A 12,790-nucleotide genomic window follows, 5' to 3' on the forward strand; every position below is an offset into this window, starting at 1 on the left:
AAGACCAGGAGACAAACAGCAGATCTCTCTCTCTCTCTCTCTCTCTCTCTCTCTCTCTCTCTGTGTGTGTGTGTGTGTGTCTGTGTGTTGGACGACTGATGAAGTCTCAGCTGAACTAAACAGCTGCAAACAGCTGTTCCTGTCACTGACACAGACTGACCCTTAAAAACTGGAAGTTCCTGGAAAGCTTTGATTTTCCTGGAAAGAGACGAGTCTCTGTCTCATTGACCTCAGTGTCTCACAGAGGTCATCAAACAGGAAACAGAAAGACAAACAGAAACCAGAAAACATCCGGAAGGTGAAAAAGTGATCAAAAGAGAGAAAATGATCCTTCAGACACATGGAGACGGACGTGGACATGTGGACATGTCCTGTTCCTGTCTCATTGGCTCAGGTCTGTGACTGTTCAGAGGAGCAGGTTCATCACTCTTTCACAGTTTGGTGCATTTAAAACACAGTGTTTCTTCCTCTGACGCAGCTTCAGCACATTTTCAGTTACGTTTATTTCCACCAGATAAATTTCACTGTGTCTCCTCGGTGAAAGCAAACGTCAACTGGTCCCTACAAAGACAGAAGAACAAGAACACACACTCTGTCTCCCACAGAGGGGGAGGGGGAGGAGGAGGAGAAGGAGGAGGAGTCAGTCCCTCAGGAAAAAACCTCCACAGGGAGAGACAGAGTCAGTGTGAACAGAGACAGAAGAACCGAGTACATCAACTACAGAACAACAGAACCAGAACCAGAACCTGAACCATCAGGTCTGAGCTCCTCCTCCTTCAGTCTGCTGATCTGTGAGTTTCATCATTTTCATCATTCAGAGCAGAGTTCAACTGTTACTGAAACCAGACAGAGACAGAGACAGACAGAGACAGACAGAGATAGACAGAGAGACAGAGAGACAGAGACAGGTAAACAGAGGACTCATCATGGACAGGTGAGTAGTGCACATTAAAGTGAACTTTGTATGTGAAACTGGAGGAAGTGAAAAATGTTTCTGCTGATCTGAGATCTGATGGAAGCTCAGCTGTCAGCTGCTGTTCTCTATGATCCCTGAGGTTTTTATCCTGTGTTGGTGTCCATTCCATCCAACTGTCCCAGTAACAGCAGCTGAATCAGCTGTGATCAGCTGCTGTCTGCAGTGAAGCTGTGGATGAACAGACTCCTCTCACTGGATCACGTTGACACTGAGGGAAACTTAAAAACAGCAGGATTCTGAATGAAGTTCTGCAGGACGGACATCAGAGATGATGACATCACTGAATCAGATCCTCAGAAATCAAGAATTTCTGTCACAGATGTTCAGAAACGTCACAGCTGATCTGATCACTGAGTCAGCAGCAGATGAAGAACTCAGATCAGGAAAAACATTAAAGTACAGTAGATGTATTTGTTGACCTTTAACTTCTGCAGTTCACAGTTGTCTCTGATGAAAACAACATATCTCTGCTCTCTCTGAAGCTAAAGATCAAATTTAAAGGTGTTTTAATAAAACCTTTGTCTGTGTATTTAAATCCTTTAAAGTACAAACTCAGTGCTGAACACGGTTGTTTTGTCATAGGTCAGAGGTCAGAGGTCAGGCTGGGTGTGGAATCAGAACCTCTTTCTTTGAAATGAAGCTCTTTAATTAAAGGTTAGCCGTCAGCCAGACGTCCAGATGTGGGAGCAGCAGAAGCTGGATGCTGATTGGTTGTCGTCACTGAGCTGTAATTAAACACAGAGATTACAGACTGCGTCAGTGTGTGTGTGTGTGTGTGTGTGTGTGTGTGTATTAGTAGATGTATATATCTATCTTTGTGAACCTGCTTTCTTTCGTTCTTTATGCTGAAAACTGACGTGAAAACCGTGTGAGTGTCGTTCAGAGAAATAAGGATGTTACAGACGAACGACTCAGTCTCACACGTTTTAAAGATGGAAAAACAGGGTCAGGAGGCTGCTGGGAAAGAAGAGAGACGAGTGTGTGTGTGTGTGTGTTGTGAAACAGAGGTTACTGCAGTTCAAGTTAAAAAGTGTTTATATGGATGACACAGTCTGAGAACAAGCTCTGTGAGCTACGGAGCCACAGGAGGGACAAAAACACTCAGTCTGTTCATTGTCTGTGCACAGTTTAACAGTCTGTGGACAGTTTGTCCACAGTTTGTCTTTAGAGACGTGTTGGGACTTTCTGATAATCAGGGATCACAGGTCTTTTTGAGACAGGATGTTTGACTGAGCAGATGAAGGAGGAAAATGTCCTGGTCATAGAAGGTTCTTACAGTAAAACAGAAGGCTTCAGAACCCTGTGGAACTGATTTTTATGTGCGTGGACGACTCGTTAACATGGAACCTGGGATCTGTCTGATAAATATAACTTCAACCAGCCCAGTGTGGTCCACTGACACGTTCCAGCCTCTGTGGAACCACGTGGACGAGCACAGAGACCCGTCCTCGGTCTGAGGCCGCGAGCAGATGGTTAGAAACTTTTTCTGATCACTGACTGAAAATCAAGCAAACACCCACAGAAACAGGTTGGACATTCTGCTGTCTCTGGTGTCCTCCTCAGATGAGCTGAGATCTGAGACACAATGACTGAACATATAGAACAAAGACCTGAACTAAACCCAGACTGATCAGAACCAGAACGTTCATCGTCCATCAGTGCTTTGTGTATGGTTTTAATTTTACTGTTTCCTTTTTCTGTTTGAGGCTGACATGTTCCTGTTCAGGATGACTTCCTGTCTGTGGTCCCTCTTCTTCCTCCACCATCTGGTGTCCTCCATCATGGCTACGTCTGAACCTGCGGGCTGTAAAATCCGAATCACTGACAGAGGACTGGAGATGTGTGAGTGTATTCAGGGGTGGAAGCAACGAGTGACATTTACTCTCATCACTGTGAAAAACTTCTTTTGTACTTTTAAAAATCAGTCGTTTCACTGTTACTTGAGTAAAACTACTTTTTTACCTTCAGTATTTTACTTCACTACATTTAAAGTCAAAACAAAAGTCACATGATGAACCAACTGATTAACCAATCAGCAGCTGCAGCAGAGAAGAAGCAGCATCATGGTCTGTGGCCATTGGACGGCTGAGGAGCCGACTCAGCTCATTGGCTACGTGTCTTCGTACACAGGGTTAGGGTCAGAGCTCCTCCCCTTGAGTCCAGACCCCTGTCAAGGAAATTTCAGCTGCTTGGATCCATCATCTAATTCTTTCAGTCACTACCTAGAGTCCAGGAGTCAGGGTTCGGACCAGGACCACAGCAGTGGACTGAGTCAGGGTTTGGACCAGGACCACAGCAGAGGACTGAGTCAGGGTTCGGACCAGGACCACAGCAGAGGACTGAGTTAGGGTTAGGACCAGGACCACAGCAGTGGACCGAGTCAGGGTTTGGACCAGGACCACAGCAGAGGACTGAGTTAGGGTTAGGACCAGGACCACAGCAGAGGACTGAGTCAGGGTTCGGACCAGGACCACAGCAGAGGACTGAGTCAGGGTTTGGACCAGGACCACAGCAGTGGACTAGAACAAAAATCCACTGGTGAATCCAGAGCTTCATGTTCAGGAGCATCGTCTTCTGAACCACGCAAGTCTGATACCGAATCAACATCCCTGCTGGTTCTGCATGGGTCCACCTGTTAATGTCAGAGATACCTGAGCACCTTCACCTGGAGCAGTGATTGCCTACCAGGACCTCAGACTGGAACGGGGCTGTAGAATAGAACCACATCATCTGGAACAGGCAGAGATTAAACGCTGCGGCAACTACACAGATGCCATTCACTCCTCAGCTGCATCTTCAGATCCTGTTCACGAAAACCACAAACTGAATCTGTGGCAGGATGAACCCTGGTGGAGTCCGGAGTCCAGCACCTGGTGAGACCTGACCTCCAGGATCACCACACGGGTGAACAGCTGGTCCTCTGATCCAAACCAGAATCCAGAACCAATGACAGAAATTTGACATATTTATATTTTTTCATGTCAGTTGTACATTTGCATTTCTCTCATCTCACTTTCCTCTGAAGTTTTAGTTTGTGGAAACAAGAACAAACTGAGCAGCTGAGACGTGGACTTAATTTCAGGTTCCTCCCTCTGGAGGACAAGTCGGTTCTGGAGTTCTGTGAATTACTAACATTTTACTTTTTGTCGTAAAAAACAAAGTATTTCATGTTTTTGTGGAACTGTTCTTAAGTCTCAGAAGTAACAGTTTGTGTTTTGTGTTTTCAGTGAAATTCGAGACTCAGAAGTTCGTTGAAGAGGAGCTGAGTAACATCAGTATGCCGGAGATGAAGGGCAAAGAGGGACGGTTCCAGTACACCATCACAGAGTGAGAACATTAGACTGAAGTAGTACTTTCCTGCAGAAGCTTCAGTCTGTTTTAACACGTTTTCTCTGCATCGTCTGTCGTCAGTGTGAAGATCACGGAGCTGAATCTGACTCACGCCGACCTGCAATTCATCCCTGAAGTTGGTTTGTTGTTCGACGTTCAGAACTCGTCGATCTCGCTGACTTTCCACCGACGGATCCTTTACTGGTTCTTGTGAGTTCTCCTACAAGATTTCATTCCAGCACCATGCAGACTTTGTGCTACTTCCTGTTTGCATCTCTTCTTATTCCCCAAAGCTTTTGGAGGATTTCAGTTTGAGTGGTGCAGCCCTGCTAGAATCAGCAGAGTCTCTGGCAGCTCATCATAAAAACGCTCGCATCGCATCCACCAAAGCAGCTCAGAGAGAGCGTGAATGAGTAGCTGCCCAGTTGAGAGACCAAGGCTTCTCTCCAGCCCAGGAACAATATTTTTTATCAGCATCACAGCTCTCTCAGACCATCTCTCTCAGATCTGTTTTGGATGCAGAAATCCTCGTCATGCTTGTAGGGAGTTCTCCAAGAGCTCAATCTGTGCTAATTTAGGCCCTCAGATGCCATTTTTACCGGCTGCACCACAACCAGAGAAGTCAGTGTCTTGTCCATGTCCATGATGGACAGCCACAGCCTAAAAGGTCTTTGTCATAAGGTGGGATTTGTAGGTTTTGGCTGTGAGGGTATATAAAGGCTGTTAGACTCCATGTTCTCCATGTTTTTCTAATAGTTGATGCACCAGATCACAGCTCCAGTTCGATGTTCCTTGTTATGACTCAGGTCAGTTTATACAACACAAAGAACAACTGAGCTACACCACAACCAAACTGCTGCTGGTATCATGAATAAAGGGCAGTTCTCTACAGGGGTCATCACAAACTCTATCAGGCGCATCCAGTTTCCCCCTTTGTTCCTCCTGAATGAAACAGAACTCTGACTGTTCTCCACTAATGTCACTGTTCATCTACTGAACTGAAGTATTATCATTTATGATAATACTTCTAACAAACGTAATGAAGATGATCAAAATGTTGAAGAAGAAAAAGATGATGATGATGATGATGGTTGTAAATGGCTACGTGTTTAAAGCTGACTTGGTCTGACCACCAGAATCATTTTGGGTCAGTGACATGTTGACAGGAGAAGCTTCATCACTGATGAAGATGATTATGACAAAGATGAAGATGATGATGATGACAATGTTTTTTTGTGTCTCAGTTATGACACAGGAAACATCAACGCCTCGGCCGAGGGCGTGAACATCAACACGGCTCTGAATCTGATCAGAGACGACGAAGGACGACTGAAGATCAAAAACATCACCTGTGACGCTAAAATCTCCAAAATGAGAGCGAAGTTCAGTGGAACGCTCGGGTAAAACGACTGATGTGGTTCTCAATCATCGTTGTTGATTACTGTTGATGGGACTGATACAGTAATCAGTAATCATTAAATAATTTCTGCTGCCTTGGCGTTAGCCAATCAGGAACCTTTCTGTCATTGAGTTTTCTTTTTTTTTCAGGAGAGTTTACGACTTCCTCGCCAGCTTTCTCACAACAGGCATGCGCTTCCTGCTCAACCAACAGGTGTGTTACCTGTCAGTCTGCCCCATCTGTCTCTCTCTCACCTCTCACCTCTCACCTCAGTTCAGTACAGTTCACTGGAAACTTTACTGGAATTTAAGTTTATCTGTGGTTCTCTTGCGGATATCATTCCAGTCTCTGACCAGTCTGTCTCTCAGATCTGTCCAGCTCTGAATCACGCCGCTCTGGTTCACGTGAACTCGATGTTGGAGACGATACCTGTGAGGACGGAGGTTGATCAGTTCATTGGGATTGATTATTCTCTGATCGATGATCCAGTGGTGACGTCCAGAAGCCTTGACATGCACTTCAGGGTCAGACTCAGACGCTTATTTCACCACATCGCTGTATTTTACATGATGCATAATGACAGAGACTCAGTGTGTGTTGTGTCCTTAGGGGATGTTTTTTGACCTGGGTCATCAGAACGAGACGTTGGTGAACTACGCCGTGGACCCCGTCATCAGAGAGTATGACAGGATGGTTTACCTCGCTCTGTCCGAGTTCTTCTTCGACAGTGGAATGTTCTCGTACTACACAGCGGGAATCTTCCAGATGCATATCATCAATGAGAAGGTCACAACCACCACAGACCCCCAAACCACCACAGACCAGCACCACAGCACTAGAAAAGGACCACAGACCTTCAACACCATCAGACACTCACAACCACTACAGGTCCCTCAAACCCCATTATGGACAGAACCCCAAAAACAACAAAACTATGATAGACCTTCAAAACCACCACAGATCCCCAAAATCACCACAGACACCCTGTAACCCTGAAACTGTCAGTAATCAATCAGATTGTTTCTCAGTGAAATGAACTGACCTCCATTTTTGTGCATCTTTCAGATGCCCAAAGATCTGGAAATGTTGTTGAGAACCACATACTTTGGAGCCATCATGATGCTGGTGAGTAGAAACACTGTAGGAACATGGTAGATACTCAGGAGAAACATTAGAGACACATTAGAAATAGTGGAGACAGTAGAAAGGGTCAGGGTTATTTTATTCATCCCACGTAAAGCAGATCACTTTAATCTGTACTCTGTGGGACCAGTCTGACCAGTTTAATCTGCAGTCTGTGGGACCAGTCTGACCAGTTTAATCTGTACTCTGTGGGACCAGTCTGACCAGTTTAATCTGCAGTCTGTGGGACCAGTCTGACCAGTTTAATCTGTACTCTGTGGGACCAGTCTGACCAGTTTAATCTGCAGTCTGTGGGACCAGTCTGACCAGTTTAATCTGCAGTCTGTGGGACCAGTTTGACCAGTTTAATCTGCAGTCTGTGGGACCAGTTTGACCAGTTTAATCTGCAGTCTGTGGGACCAGTCTTTCAGATGCAACATGTCACTGTAGTTCTCTGTGTACTGAGTAGAACCGGGTTATTGTATTATTGTGTGGGACCTGCTGGCCTGCGTGCTTTGAGGGGAACCTCCTCCAGCACTGTGTATTATTACTGTACTTCATGTTCTCCTTCTGTGTTCTGGGTAGAACCTGGTGTGGACCTGTCCATTATTGCAGTACAGTGTAGTACCTGTTAGTAGTACCTGTTGTTGTTCTCTGTAGAACCCAGCTCTGGTCGATGCTCCGCTCTCGCTTCAACTTGCCGTCAACTCACCTCCGAAAACTTCCATCAAGACGTCGGGAGCCACGGTCGTCATGACGGCCATCGTCAAAGTCATGGTGCTGCCTCCAGGTCAGCCTCCGGTCCAGCTCAGCAGCATGACCATGGTACACACACACACACACAAACAAACCTACAGTCCATGAGTAAACGCTGTGCTCTGATTGGCTGACAGCTGATCCTGGCTCGGGTTAATCACCTTCATCCTTGCTGACTTTTAAAATGATTTACTACACACGTCACTCACTCAAACACCAGCTGAGCAAAATGGGAAAGTGCCCAGGGGCCCCAGAATGTGAGGGCCCCAAAAGCCAGAGGTTCTTCCATTTCTCCTGATTTTGGTCTCTGGTATCAGCTGTGGTGGCTCCTGCCTCAGTGCTGTGATTGGCCTTTTATCCAAATCTGGACTTAATGGGAACTTGTTAATCGGGTTAATCTCACCATTCAAACAGTTGTTTGCCACAGTGCGTGGTTCAGGTGCCAGGTGAGTCCTTACAACCTGCAGCTTTCATCCCAGTTCAGAGACCAGATTATGATTTAAACCAGTTTAAAGACTGAAACTGAAAAACTTTCTCCTTCTCCAGGAAACAAAGTTCAACGCTAAAGTTTCTATGAAAGGAAAACGTCTGGCCGTTCACGCTGATCTGCGCAGGTACACGTCCACCAACACGTCCACCAACACGTCCACCCAACACGTCCACCAACACGTCCACTAACACGTCCACTAACACGTCCAACACATCCACCCAACACGTCCACCAACACGTCCACCCAACACGTCCACCAACCCGCCCTCAGTGGGTTTTACTGCACCAGGTTTGATCCTGTCAGATTGCTGAGGAGACCGTTGGTGTGGTGGCTGCTTCTCTGCTATGATTTCTGTAGAGATCATTATCATTGTTTTATTAATATTCTGCGACAGAAACGTTTCTGAGGAGCTTCAGAGACTTGAATACTCACCAAGAATGGAGCAAACCTCATATCAGTGACTGGGTTCAGGCATGGCCAGTGCCCACAGAACATGGTCACACTGGGACATAGTTGCTTGGATGTTCTTGAAACTTGGTGGGAACGTTCTTCTTATCATTGTGGACATAAAACATTTTTTCACTTCAAGACAGGAAGTAAGCTATTATGGATTTTGTACATCAGTTTTTAATTTTAGAACACATTTAGGATGTTTTAGGAAGCACAAAAACTCATGAAACTAGTTTAAACTAGTTTTTTAGTATTTCTATTTGACGTTGTGAACGGGCACATCGGCTCTATATCGCCCCCTTTTAGCATTTTTTAGGCACTGAGGAGCTCAAAAACTAAAAACACTAAACTCTGTGGTGGAACTTTATATTTCAAATGGGTGTTGGGCGGGAGTTTGGCAAAGCGGCCTCAGGGAACCACAAAGATCTACAAAAAAACCCTCAGTGTTTCCCCATGAAACATGAACCTGTTGTAAAATATATCCTGTGAAATCTGATGAGTCTCGACCTCATGACTGAGGCCCCGCCCCCGTCGTTTGGGAGGAAGCGATGATCTGAGCTCGTCGGTTCTGTATCAGACGATCGTGTAAACTCAGCCGAGTCACACGAGCCGCATTAATCTGTGGCTGTGGCTGCGAGCTCGAAGGACGACGACCCGTCAGTGACGCTCGCAGCTTGAATCCCGACTGTTGCTGATCAGAGTGAAACTGTTTTCATCTTTCAGGTTTAAAATCTTCTCCAACCAATCAGCTCTGGAGTCTCTGGCAGTGAGTGACTTTCAGCTTTTACAGCAAGTTTTTACATTTACAGACTAAGCAAATGTTTTATCTGAGTCTGTGGTTATTTTGCTAACTTCCCGTCTGTCCGTCCATCAGCTGATTCCTCTGCAGGCTCCTCTAAAGACGATGCTGCAGATGTCTGTGGTTCCATTAATCAACAGTAAGAATCGACTCTACAGCATGAATCATAACTGCGATGCTGATTGTGACCTTTAGTGACTGTGTGTGTTTGTGTGTGTGTGTGTGTGTGTGTGTGTTCAGACTGGACCAAGAGAGGAGTCCGGATCCCTCTGGCTGATGGGATGGATTTCATTGAGGAGGTGGTTGAATATCACAATGTGAGTGTGTTTACACATGAAGCTGCACATGTTGACACATGATCAATGTTCTGATTGTTCACGTGTTTCCACCTTCTGCTGCACCGTGTGATGGTTCATATAGAAAGAGCACTTTATTAGGAACACCACACTCACACGGGGTGAATCCTCCACAGTCTCTCATGTTTTCATCCTGAGCTGCTGCCACGTAATTGGCTGATTGGAGAGCTGCATGAATAAGTGGGTGTTCCTAATAAACTGCCTGTTCTGTATATATGTATGTGTGTATAACCCTTGGTTGCCCCCCCCCCCCACAGGGTTTCATCGTGATTGGAGCAAATCTTCACTTCAGCAAAGGACTGAGAGAAATGGTGAGAGGAAGCATGGAGACAGAAGAGGAGACTAACACCATCTAACACACACACACACACACAAAATATAAACCTTCAGTTATCAGTTTATTAGGTACATCTGGCTAAAGCCAACGCAGTGGAACTTCCTTCACTGTGTCGATTCCTCTGCTGCAGGTTGTGATGTTGTTGAATTGTGTTGTGTCGACTTCATTCAAATCACTGAGGGTTGTAAGGACGAGTCAGCCAGGTGTTCCTAATAAACTGACAACTGAGTGTACATATACAGACAGGTGACTGGAAAATGCTCCACTGAGCAGAGTCACCTGATCTCAGACCAGCTGACAAGCAGCAGAACAGCAGGTGAGGGAACGTCACGTCTGTGTGTGAACACATGTATGTACGCTCTGACACTGTGTGAACATATTTAACACTGACGAAACAAACTGTAGGTTACAGGTCAAAAGTTTTAGGATCTGAAAGGAAAGAAAAATAAAACAATAAACTTTATATTTGTCAGTGAATTTTATCCAAACTGGAGCAAAGAAAACAAACGAAACCAGATCTGAACACAGTGTGTGTGTCTGTGTGTGTGTGTGTCTGTGTGTGTGTCTGTGTGTAGGTGTGTGTGTGTCTGTGTGTGTGTGTGTCTGTGTGTGTGTCTGTGTGTAGGTGTGTGTGTGTGTGTGTGTGTGTCTGTGTGTGTGTGTGTCTGTGTGTGTGTCTGTGTGTAGGTGTGTGTGTGTGTGTGTGTGTGTGTATGTGTGTGTGTGTGTGTGTGTGTGTCTGTGTCTGTGTGTATGTGTGTGTGTGTCCTAACTTATACACTGCCCTCTCTGGGGGAAACAGGTGCTCAGGTGCGTCCAGTAAATCAAACATCAACCAGCAGAGAGTTAAACTGGGACCAGTGACCTCTGAGGACACAGGCTGTGATGTTTGACCTGGACTCATGATGGACAGCTGTCCATCAGTCAAATGTACTCTGAACCAGTCGATGCTATATGAATGAATGGACGTGGACGTGGTGACTACAACCTGATACAGCTTCATCAGTGTCTGCAGCTCACCGTCATCATCATCACCATCATCATCATCATCATCATCGTCATCACGAGACTGAAAACGTCTTTAACAACAAACTCTGATTGTGTTTTTGGCAAAGTGAACAACTGAAACACAAAATTCCGAATAAAGTCAGAGAAAAAAAGAACGTCCTCAGAGCCAGGACTGACTGTGAGACGGGGGGACATGGAGACTTACGAGGACAGAGAAGACAAAGAAGACTCTGAGCGTGGCGAGAAGTCGGAGACTCAGGTACCGTGAACCTGCAGCGAGGGAGCAGCTGATCACCTGCGCACACAGGTGAGCACGAGTTCTGGTGGAAAACTGGAAGCAGGTTGACCACGCCCAGTCGCCCCCCCCCCCCCCCCCCCCCCCCCGCCCCCCTCCACCCACAGGCAAACAGGGGACAGACAGAGACGATGAGCATCAGGTTTGATTTCAGTGGTTTATTGATCAGTTTGATCGGTTTGATCAGGTTTTATTCTCCGAGTCAGCATTAACAAAAACCAGCAGCAAACTCACTTCATTACATCATCATTCAATAAGCAGCAGCTCAGTTAATGATCAGCTGTTAGTAAACAAACAGCTGTTTCTAAGGCAACCATCAGTTTAAACATAAACAGTCCATTTTTTCTGAAGCTGAACTTTTAAAACTGATAATTATTGATCTTATTATTGATCTTATTAAATAAAATCAAGCTCTGAATCAAATCACGTTTCGCTCTCTGGACGTCGGTTCATGTTCCACATGTGATGAACTGGAACCACAGTTCTCTGAATCTGTCACAGTTTGGAGCTGAAGCCAGTTTTAACTCTTTGCTCAGTCATTGGTAAAATATTTGCCAATGTCGTCGTAACCATGGAAACCACACTTCCTGCCGGCAACTCTGCAGCCGAAGGTCAGAGCGTCCTGCAAACGTCCTCCTACAGACGGAAAATAAACGTTTTTACTGCACAAAGTTACAGATGAACGTTCTGGAAATAAAAATCTGATCTGTGTTCAGCAGCTCGACGAGAAGAAACAGATCCAAGAGAGGTGGACAGTTATCATGCCTTACCATTGGACAGCGCATAGATGACGGCAGCATTGAAAGTGTCTCCAGCTCCGAGAGTATCAACTAAAGCTTCAGGAGGAAAAGCGTCTGAATGAACGACCAAACCGTCAGGACCCAAAGCGTCCGCGCCGTCTTCTGCCCAGGCACAGATGAGGACAGCCCTGAGGGACAGACGGATGAAAGGGAGAGATTAAAGGAGACACAGTATGTTAGAGGAGTGGTCTCCATCCGTTGAACTGAGGAGCTCAGGACGACTTTTAACCGAGACTCGCTGACCTTTGAACCCTCACTCACCCCTGTTTGACTCGGCTGTAGAGTCCTCTGAGAGCAGCTTCAGCTGACTGGAAGCCAAAGTGACGAGCTACGTCTTTACTGACGAACACCTGGAGACACGAGAGACACAGGTTTTCAGAGTGGACCAACGGTCATCATGACAAACACACAAGTTCTTCATCATGTTAAAGACACGTATTGTGTTTCAGAGTTATTCAGACTAACATCGTCTCGTACCACGTCGCCGTGAGGAAACAGCTGATACAGCTTCTCTCTGGTCTTCTCTATTTCCACGGAGATGGTGATTCTCTGTTGCTGTGGCAACGAGCTGTTAAACTCGACAACCTGTTGGATCATCTTCACCTGCTCCTCAGCGTTTCTCCCCTGCAGGTTAAACAACAGTGAAACAGCAGGTAAGAGTGACAAGCTTCA

The 12,790-nt window shown here is 45.9% G+C and overlaps 2 protein-coding genes across 10 annotated transcripts in view; one reads left to right on the forward strand and one right to left on the reverse strand.

Annotated features, from left to right (window-relative positions):
• Positions 1-89: 89 nt before the first annotated feature.
• LOC121179281 (phospholipid transfer protein) lies at positions 90-10,471 on the forward strand. Its single transcript, XM_041034036.1, has 16 exons — positions 90-394; positions 515-791; positions 2,683-2,818; positions 4,204-4,303; positions 4,388-4,516; positions 5,551-5,706; positions 5,855-5,918; positions 6,074-6,229; positions 6,315-6,491; positions 6,771-6,830; positions 7,488-7,652; positions 8,130-8,197; positions 9,247-9,289; positions 9,398-9,461; positions 9,563-9,639; positions 9,936-10,471. Exons 3-16 carry the CDS (start codon positions 2,689-2,691, stop codon positions 10,032-10,034), a joined length of 1,488 nt encoding a protein of 495 aa, XP_040889970.1. The 5' UTR covers positions 90-394; positions 515-791; positions 2,683-2,688; the 3' UTR covers positions 10,035-10,471.
• A 992-nt stretch (positions 10,472-11,463) lies between these two features.
• khk (ketohexokinase) overlaps positions 11,464-12,790 on the reverse strand; it is a 6,520-nt gene continuing 5,193 nt past the window's right edge. For 6 of the 9 annotated variants that reach the window (XM_041034247.1, XM_041034242.1, XM_041034240.1 and 3 more), the window contains 4 exons: positions 12,584-12,742; positions 12,380-12,468; positions 12,089-12,246; positions 11,464-11,954 (listed from right to left, as the gene is read on the reverse strand). In XM_041034247.1, coding sequence (XP_040890181.1) covers positions 11,851-11,954; positions 12,089-12,246; positions 12,380-12,468; positions 12,584-12,742 — 510 coding nt within the window. In that variant the 3' untranslated portion in view covers positions 11,464-11,850. The remainder of the gene's footprint in view (positions 11,955-12,088; positions 12,247-12,379; positions 12,469-12,583; positions 12,743-12,790) is intronic. The other 3 variants (XM_041034245.1, XM_041034244.1, XM_041034239.1) reach the window with 1 other exon arrangement.

Source organism: Toxotes jaculatrix, chromosome 3, assembly GCF_017976425.1.
Source record: "Toxotes jaculatrix isolate fToxJac2 chromosome 3, fToxJac2.pri, whole genome shotgun sequence".
In the NCBI taxonomy this organism is placed as follows: domain Eukaryota; kingdom Metazoa; phylum Chordata; class Actinopteri; family Toxotidae; genus Toxotes; species Toxotes jaculatrix.